Below are 18,687 nucleotides of genomic sequence, written 5' to 3'. Positions count from 1 at the left end.
GGTAGCTCTTTCTCTACCTTCCTTCCCCAAATAGTTTGGAGCTCTCCCACGTCCCCTGTGCGACCCCAAGGGTGGGGGTGGGGGGGTAGGGCAAGAATGATTGTCCGTCACCCACGCACGCACTTGTCGCAGTGACCAGGCAGAGTGATGTGATCTCCCACCTAGCCTTTTTTCTCCTACCCTCCCTACCCAGCGGCTACCAGCCCGGGATAACTCTTGAGTGCTGGCGAGAAGGGGTTGCGGATGGGTGGTGGCTGTTATCCTTGCCAGACCTGAAGGCCCAGTTCCTGAGCAGGAAAGGTTGTGCGCTGTACAAATACTAGGTCGCTTTATCATATGAACTGGTTGCTTCCTGCTGCTACACTGGGAGGATCCAACCTTTTGGTGTTTTTAGAACAGGAAGGGAAGGGTCCTAGTTGGCTGCATACCTTTCCCGAAAGGTGGGGGAGTGCATGGGGAGGTCGTGTGCTCTTTGGTCAAATTAAATGTTTATTTTAAGACAGAGAAACTTGTAATGCCCTTGGTCCAAACAAATTGGAGGGTGGGGAGTGGATAGAAAGAATTGATTATTAGGTAGTCCGGAAAGAATCCTAGTAGAGTGTGTGTGTGTGTGTGTGTGTGTGTGTGTGTGTGTGTATTGTTTTCACGACAATAAAGGGTACAGTTGCAGCAGAAAAAATTACAATGCATCTCTTTTTTTTTTTCTTCTCAGTGAATGCACTCTCACTCTGATGCTTTTTCTTTGCTCCTGAATTAGGAGGGCAGTTAACAGTGGTATGCTGAACAAAGATCATTACCAGGGAGGAAGAAGCCATTGCTATTAAAGCTTTACAGTGGAGGGTGGAGTTTAAAGAGTATTAAGCATGACAGTTTCTGACTTTGCCATTGGGTGCTAAGAATGACAATGAAGCTGGTAATATTAATTTGCTTTATCAATACTTTGCAAATCTTGACATACTAGTTGATGATACAGCTTTATCACCACTTACTCCTCTGGGCAAAAATGTTCTATTATATTGAGTGAGTACCTTCAGTATCCACCCCCCGCCCCATAGTGAAAAGTCATTTACAGAGAAGAGGGTACTTAATGCATTTTACAAATACAACATGAAATGGGGATTAGTTTACATACTGTTTGCTGAAGTTATCTGAGGTCTGGTGAAATTACCTAAATGAGACTCTAGAGACTGGGGTTTAGCCATTAAAAGGAGATTTTTTTTTTTTTTTAATGAAGTACAGTGGCAGTGGACAGCTAGCTACCTTTGAGTACTCACAGAAGCTAGAATTTCAGTATTTCACCTGTTTTGTTTGGAACTTACATATTGGTTATAGAAGCCATTTATTTATTCTTTCACTAAGAGTATTATCCTCGATTGGCTTAAGGAATTTTAACTTAATTTTGGAATTAGACCATCCTACTAACAAGGATTGAGAGCACGGGGCTTTGGACTCACTGAAGCCTGGATTCAAATTCTGACTCAGGTCTTAAATTTGCTTTGTGACCTTGAGAAAGTTAACTTTATTGAGCCTCAGTTCCCTCATTTATGAAAGGGAAATAATACATACCTCTCTGGACTGTTGTGAGAATTAAATGAGACTGGTTGTAAAATTTTAGCTTCTGTGAGTACTCAGTAAATGGTAATAATGTGAAAGAAGTTACTGTGGTTCTTGTAAGTTTTTTAACCATAAATCTTTATAAGAGCATTTAAGTATTAGTAAAGAAATCAAAGTCTAGGAACTTCTAAAGTGTTGTATATTTCAATGGGTTATGGTTTCATTTTGTTGAACATTTTGCTGTTTAAGGTGGGCTATTTAAAAAATTCTGCTGAGAAGGATTTCCACTTTTTAAAATCTCTTACAGGATATGAGTCACTTTTTGTTTTTACTTCAGTGCTGATTATTTAGCCAATTTTTTTATTTGTACAGTTGTTATAGTTTAAAATGAAGCAACAGTAATTTCATTTTAAAATGGTTTTATTGTACAGAGATTTATTCACCAAGATGAGCTGCAGCTCTCTACCTGAAAGAAGGCTTACCTAGAAAACATAACAGTTGAGGGAATCGGAAGTTAGTTTGTAATTCTAACCATTTGGAAGTGAAGGGACATTTTGATTGATATAGGATGGAGTGGTCCAAATGGGAATGTAATGTGAAGATGGCAGGACAGTTATTCTAAATTATGTATTTGTTCTTGAGCATTTAACCTTTGGTTAAGCTGAACATTGAGACTTTGAGGGGAAAGGATTAATTTTATTTTTAAAAACGACTTTTTATTTTAAACACTAATTCTACAAAGTGGTTAAGGCCCCATAGGACACATAAGTGAAATAAGCATCAATCATAGTTCCTATTTACAAATATTGTGGTAGATATCAATCCAGTCAAAATCATATTTTCTGAAAATATCTGGATACATCGTCTGCACCATTTTCTTTTTAACCTCACTGAACAGGTCAGTAGTAATTAGCCATCAGTTGATAGTCAAATGGACATGAGCATAGGAACTTTGCTGTCTTGCATCTTAGTAGTTTTTCTTTCACAACTTTTGGTTGAGCAACTCAGATTCTGCTGAGGCTGGAAAAACATGTCGACTTCAGCCTTATGGAATATTTTATTTTAAAGACTTTTGGTGAGGTTGGACTATGAACATAGTTGAAAGAGTAGAAATATCTCCAACTTTGTTTATTTAAAAAAACTATCAGTTATTCCTTTAGGTAATAACTTACAGGTTTGATGTGCTATGATTGATTTGTTGAATTAGATTTCAGTCTGGTATATTAGTTTGCTAGAGAGTGTATAAAACTACATGGGGTTGAAGAGGGGGAAGTTTTAAATAATGGATAATTAGTATCTATATTTTAATTTTAATAGCATTTAGTAGCCTAATATTTGATATGTATTGAACTAAATTTTGTATTAGATATTGAGATGACACTTAAAATTCAGCAAATGAGATTAAACCAAGTGACAATAAATATCAGGTTATTTTAGAAATGCTATAACTAGTTCATGTATAGATGCTATTATTTATGTGTATGTAATATATATACATACATTATATAGATGGCTGTAATTATAAAATATTTAAAGTACTTTTAACCTAAGCTGACTAATTATGGAAAACAGGAACATCACTGCAAATTCCTGTCTTGAACTATGTGATCATATAGTTTTGTCACATTAAAAAAAATTAAATATTGCCATCTTAATGAGAAACTTTTATTAGAAATTAAGTTTGAGTCCATGAACTTTTGTTTTTTTGGTTTGTTTTTTAAATTTTAGCCAGTAAATTCTCTTCTGTTGCTTAGGTAATTTAATCTATCTTTGATTATTTTTTTAGTGAGCTTAAATGTTTACCTCTTGGTTTGGCTTCTCATTTGGTAACTGAATAGAAGCAGCTTCCCTTATTGTGTCATCTTGGCAGCATTATTCTTAAAGAATCGGTATCTTCTGTTGTCATTTAAGATATAATCCTTTAGCAGGTTGCTAGTTAATTTGGCAATCTTGTTCCTGTCTAGTTGAAATAATTTATTCTGTGTAAAGCATTTATGAGTCTTGAATTATTTTCACATAAAGGTGCTATTTTTTATAATGTTAAAATGGTTACATTTAGGGGGAGAAAATGCCCTTGCTAACTTACTTTATGATGACATAAAGATTTGAGGATGGGGAGAAGATGAATATAATCATTTAAAGAGGAAGTTAAAAGGGAAGAAACCAAAAACTTGAAAGTGCTGGAGTTTTTATGGGAGAGAGATGTTCTCTGAGTTTTTTATTTATTTTATTTACCAAAGACGTTGTCATTCTAGACGTCTTGCTTTCTGTCTTTAAACTAAGTGACTGGTTCCTGAATTACTGATTGATACCTGAGTGCCTATAAAGAAGAAACTTTCAAATTTTTGGTTTTTCCTTTCTTTCCTATTCCTACTTCAAGTGAGACTTTTATACCTCATTGCTAGTGTGGGACCAGAAATGATTCAGAAGTTTCCTTAGCAGAACATCCAGCCTTTTTTACTAAGAAGACAATAGTGAGTATATCCTCTTAATAGAGTAGACACTATTACTGAAACTGCGATTTGACCTCACGTCCAGAGTGGTGGACCTTGGAAACTAACATATCAGCCAACCTTCCTATAAAGTTAGAAGCGCATTGTTTTTGTATGTTAACTTTCATAACCTTAACATCTTCCCTGGTATCCAAATTAAAGTATTTATTATAATATCTGTGTTTGCCACAATACTATTGACACCACTAATTGACTATATAGCTACAAATAACTACTATTTGCACTGCATGGAATCACTGCTGCCTGGATATCTTGCTGAATCAGCTGATAGAAGAAGCCAGAAAGATAATATACTCCCTACAAGACTGACAAGAGGCCAGCTTATATCACTCTTGTGGCAAGGAGGAATGCATAATAGAGTCTCTTTGCCCTCTGACCAGAATGCAGTGAGCTTTCGGTTTTTATTCCCCTCTTCACCTCCACCACCAAATTCCAATCTCTTTAGTAAGATATGGTCTCATTCCTTGGTGTTATTCTTGTATGTTTGATTTTCTAGTACTGGTGTCTAAATCAATTAGTAAAAAGTAAGAGGAAGCATTAGTAGTCAATAGTAGGGGTAACTATAATATTTTCTGAAATGTTATAAAATAACAAAGGAAAAAATGTTATCAAGCTAAGATTCCATAAATCTGTGAATTCATTTTGTTCTTTAAATTTAGGTAGAAATGCTTTAATATAATTGCCTATTTCCTCATTGTTTATGAAATTCTAAAGTATAGAACTGCCTTCAGTGAAAAAGTATTTCTGTGTATTTAGTTAGTAAATAAACTGTCTCCTAACAGTAATCTTAACAAATAAATTAATCTAATCAGAACCTGTTTTTAAAAAAAAATTCATGAAATCATAAGTGAAAGTGTATGCCTGCCTTGCTTTGGCCTTGACTCAGAGTAAGTCAGATCTACTCAACAGCTCCTTAGGGCCCCTGTTAAACTTAGTGGGGTGTTTGTTTTTCAAGAGGTCTCTTGTTTCTTGCCTATTAAAGGGTCATTGTAGTTTCTGTGATCTGGGTGGCAGAGTTTATAAACCTGATTCCTTGTATGTTAAATGTATTTCATTTTGCCTAGATGTGAATCCTGAGGTCACACCGAGTCTTTGATAAAACTCAGTAGAACATAGTATTCTTTCCCTTTCCACTACCCACTAACATCCTTTGTTGCTTTCATGTCTGATACATTTTAATATCATAAATTGTTTGTTTGGTTTAAGATTTATCTTTCAAGTTATTACCTTCCAAGGTAGTAGGGTTGGTATAGCATTGATGGTTAATTAATGCATTAGCCTGTCATCAGTGCCTAGTAGACCTATAATTAAAATTGCATGTGTAAAACAGGACACTATATGCTCAGCTGATGATGTGTAGAAGTCATTATACTGGTAGGAAAAGGTTAAAAAGAATAAATGGGTTTTATCAATAGGTAATAGGTCGAGAACTGTTCTACCCCATTCCTTTTTAAAAATCAGGTGCCCTATTGTTTTTGCTAGAAAGCATGCTGATATTCTGAATGTGTTTGCCTCATTCATCTGACATAAAGTTCTTTGTCTTTTCAGTTGTCCTTATTGGAGATTCTGGTGTTGGAAAGAGTAATCTCCTGTCTCGATTTACTCGAAATGAGTTTAATCTTGAAAGCAAGAGCACCATTGGAGTAGAGTTTGCAACAAGAAGCATCCAGGTTGATGGGAAAACAATAAAGGCACAGATATGGGACACGGCAGGGCAAGAGCGATACCGAGCTATAACATCAGCGTAAGTTGCGTAGTTTTTAAGCTCTGTGAAATAGGCTGCCATCAAATGAATTAGCTGAAGTTTGGTAATGGAAAAGGTACTGTTTTGTTTTGTTTTTTCTTTTAAGAATTTCAGTATTAGGATTGTGAAATGTATGTGCTTTAAAAATATATATAATCCGTATATTTAGTTCTTCCTTTTGTTCTCTTCCATTTTGTGGTTGTTTTCTGATAGTTTAATACATGTTTCTGTTTTCAGGTACTATCGTGGAGCTGTAGGTGCCTTATTGGTTTATGACATTGCGAAACATCTCACATATGAAAATGTAGAGCGATGGCTGAAAGAACTGAGAGATCATGCTGATAGTAACATTGTTATCATGCTTGTGGGCAATAAGAGTGATTTACGTCATCTCAGGGCAGTTCCTACAGATGAAGCAAGAGCTTTTGCAGGTTAGTGATGTGAATTCCATGATATTATAGTGAATCTCTGTTTCTTATTGTTCTGTCTTACAGTTTTGATAGCCTAGTGAGGGTAATTGATTACAGCAGTTTTAGAAAGGTAAACATGAATGAATGTTCAGCAAGGATTGTTTTGAAAGTGTGTTTCGAAAGTCTGTGGCTCTTTCACTTAACTTTGAGTCATTAAAACACTGTACTATTTTGAGTTTTTGCTGCCAGAAATTAAATATAAAGACCATTTTTTCTTTCCCTGGAAAGGGTAGATGAAATCTTTTTATTCTGTGCTTCCTGTCTTTTTTTCCATTATGTCTCTGTTTTTGACCAAGGCTGATCTTATGTACATCTGAAAAGTAGTAGCCCAGGGAGTGTCAAGGACCAATAGGCATGTAGCCTATCTCTTGCCCCTCTTCTATAGGTATGGGCAGCCTCCCAGAAGGCAGTATTGTGCATTCTTGGCTAGTGAAAGTTGTGACTCTCCACTAGTGATTGTGCCGTTTTCTATAACAGTTTTTTAATTTTTCAGGCAGGAAGCTATATTTCAAATAACATAGTTGTAGAATACTAAGTGAATTACTTATACCCATCCATGTTCATACCATAGCTATGTGACTGATGGGAGGAAGGACAGTAAGGGGTGGAAGTAACTGGGTAGTTGATAAGTGTACTACATTTTGAGTAGTGCCATTCATTCTAGCGGTAGTATTTAGATGTAATAAATATTTATTTTAATAAAGTAGCCAATATAAATTTCCCAGTTATTTTTAATCTGAAGTGTAGGTAGAATGGTAGGTACCCTTATTGCTCAAGAAGCTGGGGAGGCTTTAGGTTTTAGAAAAGTGCTTTCTTTTTAAAGGCTTGAGTATATCATATTCCTTGTATTAAAATTTGACAAAACCGAAGTTTTTATGTCTCCTCACAGAAAAGAATGGTTTGTCATTCATTGAGACATCTGCTCTAGATTCTACAAATGTAGAAGCTGCTTTTCAGACAATTCTGACAGGTAAGACTTACGTTTTCAGATTATACCAATGGGAATTGGAAGTTTTAGGAAGGTAATTTAAACAAATGAATCAGGAAACCAAACTATGTATCACATTATCCGAGAATGACTATCATTTGAGAGCTGCTATCGCAAGAGCTGTTTAGAGCAGTGGTCTCCAATCTTTTTGACACCAGGGACCAGTGCTCCTATGAGAATCTAATGCTTGATGATTTGAGGTGGAGCTGAGGTGGTGATGCTAGTGCTGGGGATCGGCTGCAAATATAGATGAAGCTTCGCTTGTTCGCCTGCTACTTACCTCCTAACAGACCATGGACTGGTACTGGGTTGGGGACCCCTGGTTTAGAGTACAAAATTAGTTACAGCTCTTATTTAATCATCCTAATTCATATCGTTAATAGTGGGAAAAATACTTTGAAAAATATTTATTCACTTCTGATATTGCAATCCATGTATTTCATAATTCATGGTCATAAGCACAAAGTAATGCTTGGATGTACTTTCTAATATAAATACTGCAATCCTGGCTGTGAAAAGATATAAGTACCCTAGTGAAATTCAGTAAAGAAAAGGCATTCTTGGTTCTAATGTGTTACAGAATCTGCTAGGAGAAAATATATTCTTAAAAATTTAAATGAAAATACAAAAAGTAAAATTCTCTCATGATATGTTGTAGAAGCAAGGTATCATAGCTTTGCATTTTTAAATACTCGTCAGTATATAAAATTGGTGCATTTTTTGACCTTTGAGAAACTTACATGGTGAGCAATGAATAAGTCCTAAAATATTCAGACCTAGGCTATAGTGGAATAACTCAGGCCTCTGCTATTTTCACAATTTTTGGAGGCACTGAAGAATTTTAGCTCTTTTTGTTCCCCAATTTGGAATGGTTGCATTTAACTTACTTCGAATTTACTTTGTAACTTGACCCATACTTCCATTAGAGAAGAATTATGTCTTTTTTACTTAACTTTACTGGTTATATTTATAGCTGGCTTATGTTAATGTTTTACTTTATATTTAGATCTATAAGAGATTCTGATACAATAATGATAAAGCAGAATTCCTTTTCTTTTTCTGTTCTTTGGACATTTTGAAAAGGGACTGCACAGGAATTGGTATATCATACCTATTTGGTTTTCAAGGAGAACATGCCCTTGAGAGAGGAAAATATTTGCATCTGGTTTAGCAAGTTGCTAGTCATGTTTCCTTTCCCCAACTTAAATAACCTCAGTCAAATATCAGCTAGAAAGGTATCTGCTTCCTATTTTCTTATCAAAGTTTTTTTTAAGTGACACATCTAGCCACAGGAGACATTAAGTAAGTTAGTTGTATAACCTCTTAGTGCCCATTCTACCTGAAAGAAAGATTTTCTTCTAATTTTCTGCCCAACACTTTCCTTTTTTATTTATTGCTTTGTTACCATTTTTATTAGCAGACATCTTTTTCATGACTGGAGCAAGGTAGCAGTAATCCATTTCTCCAAAACAGTATGAATTACTTGTAGGCAGTTATACAACACTGCTCAAATTTCTTGCTTTGTAATGAGATCTCTAAATTTAATTAACTTTCTTTGTTCTTTGAGATCTGCCTTTTCCTCTCTTTCAGTATTTGCTTTTTACGTAAGAACCTGAAAAATATTTTTTGTTTTGCTTCTACTAACTTAATGTTCAAACTAACTTTTGTAGAGAAGTTAGAATTTGTAGAGGGTCACATTTAATCATTTGCACTTGAAAAAGAAGAGCCATTCAGTTTGGGATTAGAGAGAAAACAAAGAATAAGAATGAATGGCGTAGTTTTACAGTAAGTCAATGATTATTTTTATTCTTTACCCACTAGCATGACTGAATGTCTTTCTCTTTATCCTTGACACAATCCAGTCTCATATCTTTTCAATAAAAATAATCTAAGACTCCATATCTTTTGTTCATTTTTTAAAATTCTAGTTAATAACCTTTATGGTAATCTTTTTTTTCCTCTTGATAGTTCTTCAGCTTTGAACCACTGTCAGCCTTCTCAAACAGAAATTTTAGCACCCTTTCCCCTCCAAAAAATGGTGTAAGAAAAGGTACACTATCACTGTTTTTGTTAGTTTACGTAGTCAGTGGACTAGTACAGCTTGTTCAGCTTTAGGGAAATTAGTTTTTAAATTGGAGAAAATGTATTAATTCAATTAGTACATTTCTTTTTCTCTAACTTTTTGTTATGGAAAGTTTCCAACATACTAAAAGTAGGATAGTGTCATGAACTCCCATGTAGCTATCCATCAGTTCATGGCCTGTCTTTCTTCCATTTACTCCCTCCCCCATTATTTTGAAATAAACCTCAGGTATTACAGCATTTCACTGTAAACACTTCATGATGTATATCTAGAAGATTAAGACTTAAACCCATAACAACAAAACCACTTAATAATTGGCAGTAATTTCTTATTATCATTTATTATACAAACTTAAAATTTCCTATGTCACATTTTTTTTTTTCGCAGTTCAAATCAGAATTCAAATGCTATTCATATTGCAGTTGGTTGATATGTCTTGGAGCATTTTGAAGAAATGATTCCACTTTCTCTTTACCCCATAACTTTATACTTAAAAATCTTTCAAATATTACAGAAATAATACACTGAAATACCTTTCATCTAAAATCGACTTGTCACATTTGGTTTATTTCCACATGTGACATTTTTCCCACTTTGCTCAATTCTTAGAAAATTAATTGTAGACATTGTGGCACTTTACTACGAAATACTTGAGTATTTTCCCTCCTAAGAATAAGGCATTCTCCTACATAATACCATATATCATCTAAAAAATTTATGCTTACACTGTGTTGTATAATGTGCAGTTCATATTCAAATTTCCCCATGTGTACTAATAATGCCCTTTATAGATTTGGTTTTTACATTTTAAATCTCGGATCTAGTCAAAGATCACACATTGCATTGATGGAATTGTTTTATATGTATGGTATCAAATAGAGTATCCACTGGCCACAGGTTGTTATTGAGTACTTGAAATATTGCTAGTGGACTGAGGAATTGGATTTTTGTTTTATTTAGTTAATTTAAATATGTGGCTACTGTATTGGACAATATGGGTTTAGAACATTTATCCCATCTTTGTTGTACGAAATAACTTTTTGAAGTGTCTTGGCCTGTTATAGAGTGTTCCTCAATCTAAATTTATCTAGTTGTTTACTTATGATAAATTCATTTTAAACAATTTAAACATAGGTGTCCTTCATAGGAATACATTATATTTTTCATAGGACATCATAATAGGAGGCATATCATGTCAATTTGCCACATTTTTAGAATTCTCTTACCTTTGAAGGTATTTTTAGGCGGGGAGGGAGCACTGGAAGAACAAGGATAAATATGATACAATCTCTGTTCGTAAGGAGTTTACAGTCCAGTCAGAGGAAACTACTCTTAGGCAGTGCAATATAAGACCAAATAAAATATGTTGAAGATACTCGCTATAGAGAAATTTAATAACGTTTATTCATGCAGTTAATTATTTATCAAACCTCTACTAAATGCTGGAGATAAAGCAATGAGTAAGGTAGACACAGTTTTGGTCCTAGGACCAAAACAATTACTTTTGATAAGTGTCATATAAAATCTTATGCTGCTTGTTTTGAATAAGTACTTAATTACTGTTTAGCTTTAGTTCAAGAGGCCCTGATAAACATTATCTTTCCCTCCTTTTCTAAGAGTCCTTTGAGATGTTGGCATGATTATGAAGTTTGTGCATTTCCCTACACAGCCAAGAAAAATACCTAATGTGCCTGATAGTGCAGATTTATTTTTACTTTTCTGTGGTAACAGTGTCAGTATATGTAAGTTTTCTTGGGAAGGGTAGAATGAAAATCCTCTCATAGTTTAATTTAGATCTAAGCCCATAAACTATATAATCTCTTTAAACCAAGATTTATTTAATTGACTGCTCAGTCTTTCCTCTGAAATGGAAAACCTTTGTTTCTCTTTTTACCCTAAGAAAAGTTGTTAAAATAATGGGTTAACTCTAACCAATTGCTGTTTGAAAATAAAACTTTAAATTTATGCATTCTCTGTGCAGTTATTTGAAGTTTTTCCTGCAAAATATCTTCTACCTCTGTGTATTTTTTATGTCGCTATCGATGGGTCTCTTCACACTGAGTATTGCTGGGTTTTTTTTTTTTTCCCTATTCAGAGATATACCGCATTGTTTCCCAGAAGCAGATGTCAGACAGACGTGAAAATGACATGTCTCCAAGCAACAATGTGGTTCCTATTCATGTTCCACCAACCACTGAAAACAAGCCAAAGGTGCAATGCTGTCAGAACATATAAGGTGTTTCTCTTCTCCCCTAGAAGGCTGTGTATAGTCCATTTCCCAGGTCTGAGATTTAAATATATTTGTAATTCTTGTGGTCACTTTTGTGTTTTATTACTTCCTCATATTATGAGTTTTCCATGTCTTAAGTCTTTTGATTTTAGCTTTATAAAATTATCCTCTTGTCCCAAATGACTGCAGCTCTTTTTCATGCTATGGCTTCATTAGCCTTAGTTTAATAAACTGAATGTTTGAATTCCTCAATTATTGTTTACTTTCATCATGGAGCCTGTCACTGTAGGACATAATAGAACTTGATCACTTGAAGCTCAGACCATTTGGTCTTCATCAAATCAAACTAAGAAGACTTTAGAAATAAGCTATCATTTTGCCACAGAGTAGTGTATAATGAGCAGCTTATAATTCATACACTCTTCTCTCAGTGCAGTTATGTCCATAAATCTAAGAATTGCCCTATAAATAGCAGGATTTTGAGAGCTTGAAAGTTTTCCATTATTCTGGAAGTAAATATCTAAAATGCCTTAATAGGATTATGTAGTTCAGTAAATTTTGTTTTTTGATTTTTGTAAGCCTCAAAATTGATTCGAGATGGGGGCACTTTTTTCTGGACAAGAATTATATTAATAAACACAAAGATTATCATGGTTTCAGTTGTGGTATGGTTATGTGGCCATATGTTAAACAGTGAGGCCTAGTGGTCTGGAAACTAGAGAGACTGGTGGAATTCCATCTGAGTTGCCTCTGGCAATGATCAGGCAGTGCAAGTTAATGATAAGTCATTTAATTTATCTAATTTCCCAGCAGTCGATTATGTGGCATTTTATTGCTCAGGCAATAACTGGTTTAATGCTCTTAGTATCAAATTGTGAAGTGTTAATTTTGTCTTAAAACCTCCCACTAAATGAAATGCAACCTAGTTTTATCACCATATACACCAGCAGACATGGATAGTTATTTTAATGATGCTGATTTTTGAGTTTTGCAGTATATTATGGAATATAGTCCAATTAAATATCTGGTTTCAGTATGTCAAAAGAATTAAGTGAGAGTTTAATATCTGCTCAAGTGGTACCACTTAAAGGCATGTGTTCTTTTAGTACTTAAGATGAAATAGATGAAATAGTACCCTGAGTTTAAATAGAATGCATTTAGACCTTTATACAGACCTGAAATAGTTTTCTTCCACTACATCATTGAAATCAATGGAGCAACTAGTTTTTCTCATTCAGAAATGTGCTTACTAATATTTAGTTTTAATTTCTTGTGGATAATATTAAGCACTTACTCTGCAGTATTCTAAAAGTTATGTCAACTGAAGTGATACTATTCAGGATGGTGGAATATCCCCAAAATATATATGTGTGTTGGCTTGCATAGATTACTATGTTTTATAGTTAATCTTTTATCTTTAGCAATGCTCATGATGTGTGGGGTACACTGAAGGCATTGCTGTAGTAGGTCATTTTGGTTTCCTTCTGTAGTCATTTCATTTAGTGTATTGGTATGAAGAACTATTATCTATTTGTAAACTGCTACTTTGTATTTTATGCATGCTCTGTAACAACTTTTTTTTTAGTTTTTAATTTTGAATATATTCACATTCTAATAAACAGTTATAGGGGGACTATTCTTTATGTTGTCAGATTACATTTTCCCTTTGCATGCTTTGGATGCAGCCATGGACTATTTGATTCTGTTGAATGAGAGCATATAAGTCCTTGCATTACAGAGTAAACATTGAATTGGAGGCACCATTGTGTGAATTCACCTTTGATTTTAGACATGTAGCTCAGTTATGCTTTTCTTGGGAAAAGTATTAACCAAAAATATAAGGGAAATAATTAATCTCAGTACTTTCATACATAAGTGTCACCAGACCCAGGAAGAGGCTGCATCACTATTTATTTTACTGAAAATTCGTAATAAGTTTTTTTTTTTTTTTTTTTACAAAATCATTTAAGAGAAGAAACTAGGTAGTGAATTGAAAATGAATAAAGTGAATTTTTACAAAGTATAGACTTAATGTTGCCTTGGGCATGGTTGGATCTTGGGAGCATTTCAAGAAACTGGAAGCAGTACTAGAACATGGCTTTGATTGCATTTCAACAAGTGTCTTCATTCTGAATAGGATCTCAGGAGACAAACTGTCTCAAGTAAGAAACTTCAAGTTTTAAAATACAACAACTTAGGGCTCAAGGCAGTTTATAGAAGTATTTTGCTGCTTGACCATGCTTTTCAGTTATTTTAACTTTAAATTTTTTTTTTTAACCTATTATCCTGAAAATTCAGCCATTTTGACTTGGTTTAAACTTGTATTTAAATGTTCTCATGTGCTATCTATGATTTTTCTCTAATAGTAGTTGTTACTCTGTAAGGTAAGTTTTCTAATTTAGCCATTGCATTGAGCATACTAAATTCTAAGAAGGGGTGCTAGCTGGTTACTTATGCAAGAGGTGTTTTAAGTTCTCCAGGGTTCTGCAGAAAAGTTAGACTTCTTAAGAGTTTGGATTGCCTGTCAGAGCTAGTCATATTTATTTCATTATTGGGAAAATGAATATCATGATTTTTGTCTTTAGTGACTTGTATTTACAAAATACAAATGCTCTCAGTGGTGGAGCTATTGTGATAATCTCTTCCATCTATCTTAAAGAAATGAAACTACTACTGAGATAATTTTGACCAACATCAGAAGCGGAATAATTCAAAGACTGGGTGGATATTTAAAAACTCATCCTAAAACCTGTTAGGTTTCAATTTATCGAGCTTTTTTTTTTTAAAAACAGAGGAGAAAAATGGAAATTGGTTATTTGATTTTTCACAAATATCGTAAGTTTGCAGAAGATTTCAAAACAAAATACGAATTTTGTATAAAGACTGTGCATGACATCTATTCCTTGAGTGAAAAAAAAGTGAACAAAGACCATGAAAGGGTCTTCTTCCACCACATCATTTAATGGGTTAACATAACAGCCAGACTAGGGCTAAAAGGAAAAGGACTAACTTTTATCCTTCTGGTTGGTGCTGTGCTGGTGCCATACCCTTTTCTGGGATTTTACAGGTCACTTTTTCCATTCACCTATACAATATACCAAAAAGACTAGAGTTGTCATTGTCCAGTTTTAAAGAACGGTTGTGTTTCCCAAACTGTAGGAGGCTGGCGGTAATAATAAAGTAATACAAAATGTATGGTCAGTGTAATTTATGTAAGGGAGACCATTAGTCTGATAATTTTAATTGAAATATCTATTTCTCTGAAAACTGAATTGGAAGATAGAGAAAAAATATTTGAAAGGACCTTTATACTAGGCATATATCAGAAAATATGCAAACTCTCTGAGTTAAAAGGTAGAAAGTGTTAGGTACAATAGAGCACTGGACTGAGTGACAAAGACTTGGATTCTAGTCACAGTTCTTGTAGTCATTTTATCTGAGCCTTAACCTTCTTCCAGTTAATGAGGGGACCTGGGACTGGATTAGATCATTTCTGGGTTCATCCCAGCCCTAATTCAGTAATTCTGTGAATGAACTCTCTCTTCAGGTACTAGAGCCAAATTATACATTCTAACTCTAAATTTAATAGATAAGTAAAAATCAAGTGTGTACTTTGCAAGATGTTTTTGGTCTTATAACTTAATTAGAATGTTACCCTCATTTCCATGTTAACTCCATTAAATAAGATGAACGCTTTCAGAACATTTGCAAAATGACTGTCAATTTCAACAGTATGCATCAAACTACCGTATGTGTTAAGGAGAGAGGAGTGCTTGATTGGCTGCTATGTCAACTGTAAATTGAGAACCGCTTGATTTTTGACTCTTAACTGTTCAAATTCTGCTGGCTTTTAATATATACTTTAAAATATATTCATGTCTGGGAGAGAACTTTTAAAAACATTTTGCGTTTAATTTTTTTATTATAATAGGAATCTACAAAAAGGTAGATCAGTTCACAGAGCTAGCTGTCCAACAGAACCGTGTGCACACATGATGTTAATGGCATTATTTGGCTGTTAGTATAGTAACCTATTAGTAGTCTAAACATTTGAATTCCATTATTTAACATTATTAAGCATAAAATGGGTAGGTTCTGGCACAGATGTCATGTATATTAGCTGTGACTACTGTGTTACCAGTACCAGTGATGATAGTGAAAATTAGTAGCCAACAGGATTCCTTTCCTATGTTTGAGTCAGTGGAACTTTGCCTAACATACAAAATCTCAGATCTTATTATCTCCATCCCAATGAATAAATTACTGCTTTTAGCACCCATTCCCTTATTGAAAATTTCCAGTCTCTCAGCATACCATTTTCTCAGATCTCTCTAGGAAAGTGGTATGGTTTCTTATCTTTAAGAAGTTCCTGACTATTGTACTAGCCTTTATGCCAAAGCATTTCATCATATGGACCTAAGAATATTATAAAAGGTCATGCCTGAAACAGGACAGTCTGGGAATCCCCAGGAAGCAACACTTTCTGTAAGGCTATCTTTGGTATGAAACCAGGTCTGGAGGAGGATGTCAGGATTCTCAGTTACATTTAAGTGGATACCTAAATAACAGTACTTTCTAAGATCTCAGGCCCACATGTTTTCTCTTACCTAAGACTCTGTGGTGGGCCATCTGCTGGGCTGGACAATGTCTTGGGAGGCAGAAGCTAGAATGAGGGGAAAAATCTGACAGCTGTAGCTATAGACCAGAGCTTGCTGCCTTCTGTGGGTTTGGATTGGACCACTGTTCAGAGTCTTTCTAGCTCTGCAAGTCATGGAAGAAACTGTATAATCAGCACTCCACTAATTACCAGGGCCCTCCATTTATTCCTGTCCTTTTGAAATTGCTACATTGTAAGATCCACAAGGACAAGGAATGTGCTTTGTTCACATTTATATTCCTACTATCTGTCCCCCACTACAACCCCATGTCAGAGTGATAAAGAATCATCATCTAAATCTTGGGTTTATTTAAGTTTAGCCTGAGGAGCTATAGTCTGAGAATTATCATACAGATTAAAATTTTTTTCATTAATAATTATAAAAATTATAACTAAGAAATATACAAAATTATAAATAATAGTATAATGAATCCCTATGTATCCGTCCACTTTTTCTAAGAAAGATTTCTCTTCTCTTTTGCCCCGTACTGATTAAATGGGCCTCTTCTTTCCCCTGGTTAGATGAATGACTAATAGAATGTGTCATTCTTGAGTATTCAGTACTGTGTACACAACCTGCAGCCTTTAGTTTTCATTTGTGATATTGGGTAGTATTCTGAGCCTTTATAAGTTGTAATCTTACACTATTCTCAGTAAATATGCTTTTTAGCTTTATAAAACTCTTGATTGTGTTTTATCTTTCATGATGTCAAGCTCCAGCCCTTGAGATTGTTGGTAGGAGGATCTTTTCTGAATGAGTCTTAATAATCTCTAACCAGTAAAAATATATTCTTGTTTAACCATTTTATTAAATGGGAATAGCTTTTGATTATCCACTAAGCCTTGTGAACTGACAAGTTGAAAGGTTTTAATTTGACTTAAGTATGAGGATTATGTACAAGCCTTTGAAAGTATGAAGGAGAAATTTTAAACTTATACCATTGAATGCATTCAATAAACTATTTTTTAGCATTTGTCTTTTATAACAATCCTGCTGCTGCTTTACTAGTTAGGTCACAAGGTTATGTTTTAAAAGGTCCTAAAACAGACTCACTCAGAGTACTGTTTGATTACTTCCATAATAGGTGACTACTTCTACTAGTGGAAAACTATTCGTTGTACTTATGTATAGTAGGTGGCCCATATACTTGCCTTTATTTCATTCCATAGACTTATTTGTGTCTCTGGAGCTGAGCACAAGCTGTAATAGTTGTCTTTCAGTCCAAATCTTTGTGAAAGCAGGAAAATTCTCTATACTAAAGTTGATGAGATTTTTTCAATAATTTTTGGACATGAATTACGAATATGTTGCTCCCATTCACTACTTTAAAGGAAGAGACTCTTGTTATAAATTTGATAGAACTTTTTAACTTTAAGCATCAATTGGGATAATTTTCAGTTCTCCGGCTGTTTAAAGTGACCACACAAAACACCTAAGATATAGATTATAGACACATTTTTGGTTTGCAGCACAACAGTAGGGACTCCTATAAATTAGTTTGAGAAATTAATTTTATTTTGTACAAGGTATGATTCCTCTGCACAGTGAATAAATATATTACAAATCTGGATTGTTTAAAAAAGTATTGCCATTTCATAGTCTCACTTATGCTATTGTACAATAATTATTTTCTTTATTCATTCGCATTATATGCACATCACCTGTTGTGAAAACTTAGTTTCTGTAAAATAATTGAACAGATCTTTCCAAGTTGCCAATAAACTGCACAGTGCCCATGTTTAGGTTGACCATGACCCTATTTGTGACGGTGCTAGACAAGTTCCTAACAGTTGCTCTGTAAGATTGAAATGTTGTTTACCAGTAATTCTTAGATATGTGAAGACAGCTGTTGTCACCAGAGATTAATCACACCCTCTGTCTTTCCCTTTTCCTGTGTTGTCTGATTTGATTTGTGATACATTTCTTTAAAAATCAGAATGCTAGAGCTGAAAGGTTGTTAGTGTTCCCTTATCCCTCTGTGCTTCTCTCCCCCACCCCTTTTTTTTTTTTACACATGGAGGGGGAAAAGCCCAGATAGGGCAAGCAATACGCGATCTCTTGACCCAGTGCTTTAGCAATTCCACCATGCCACCTCTTGCTCAATTTTGCCCAGAAGATAGTCGGCAAAAAAGAGGTGAAACTTGAAACTTGAGTGATGCTGCTTGTTTGCAGTTCGCCAGGCAGCCATTACTGTACATGCAGGGTAAGGGGAGAAGATAAAACCTGGGAGTGATATGAAGTTTCTCTTTGCTGATCTGACTTCGCCACGATTCTTGATCCTTGCTTCACAAAGATAATTGAGCACTTGCTGCCCTGAAGTACTGAGGTAAGTCTCTCATCTATATTTCTTTCTCCATATGTATGAGAAATATTTACTTGGGTCTACAAAGTAATTTTCTAGTATTTATATTTTAATAAGGCTTTTTTTGGAAAGTAAATTTGCTATT

At 34.5% G+C, this 18,687-nt stretch overlaps 1 protein-coding gene across 1 annotated transcript in view; it reads left to right on the top strand.

The window, feature by feature from the left end:
- The window catches only part of RAB11A (RAB11A, member RAS oncogene family), a 14,062-nt gene extending 847 nt beyond the window's left edge, over positions 1-13,215 (top strand). Inside the window, exons 2-5 of the mRNA XM_039865258.1 lie at positions 5,616-5,811; positions 6,049-6,242; positions 7,171-7,251; positions 11,448-13,215. Of these exons, the coding sequence (XP_039721192.1) occupies positions 5,616-5,811; positions 6,049-6,242; positions 7,171-7,251; positions 11,448-11,587 (611 nt within the window). The 3' untranslated portion in view covers positions 11,588-13,215. The remainder of the gene's footprint in view (positions 1-5,615; positions 5,812-6,048; positions 6,243-7,170; positions 7,252-11,447) is intronic.
- Positions 13,216-18,687: the final 5,472 nt, after the last annotated feature.

Source organism: Pteropus medius, unplaced genomic scaffold (assembly GCF_902729225.1).
Source record: "Pteropus medius unplaced genomic scaffold, Ma_sr-lr_union100, whole genome shotgun sequence".
Lineage (NCBI taxonomy): Eukaryota > Metazoa > Chordata > Mammalia > Chiroptera > Pteropodidae > Pteropus > Pteropus medius.
This window is presented reverse-complemented; position numbering and strand designations above follow the sequence as displayed.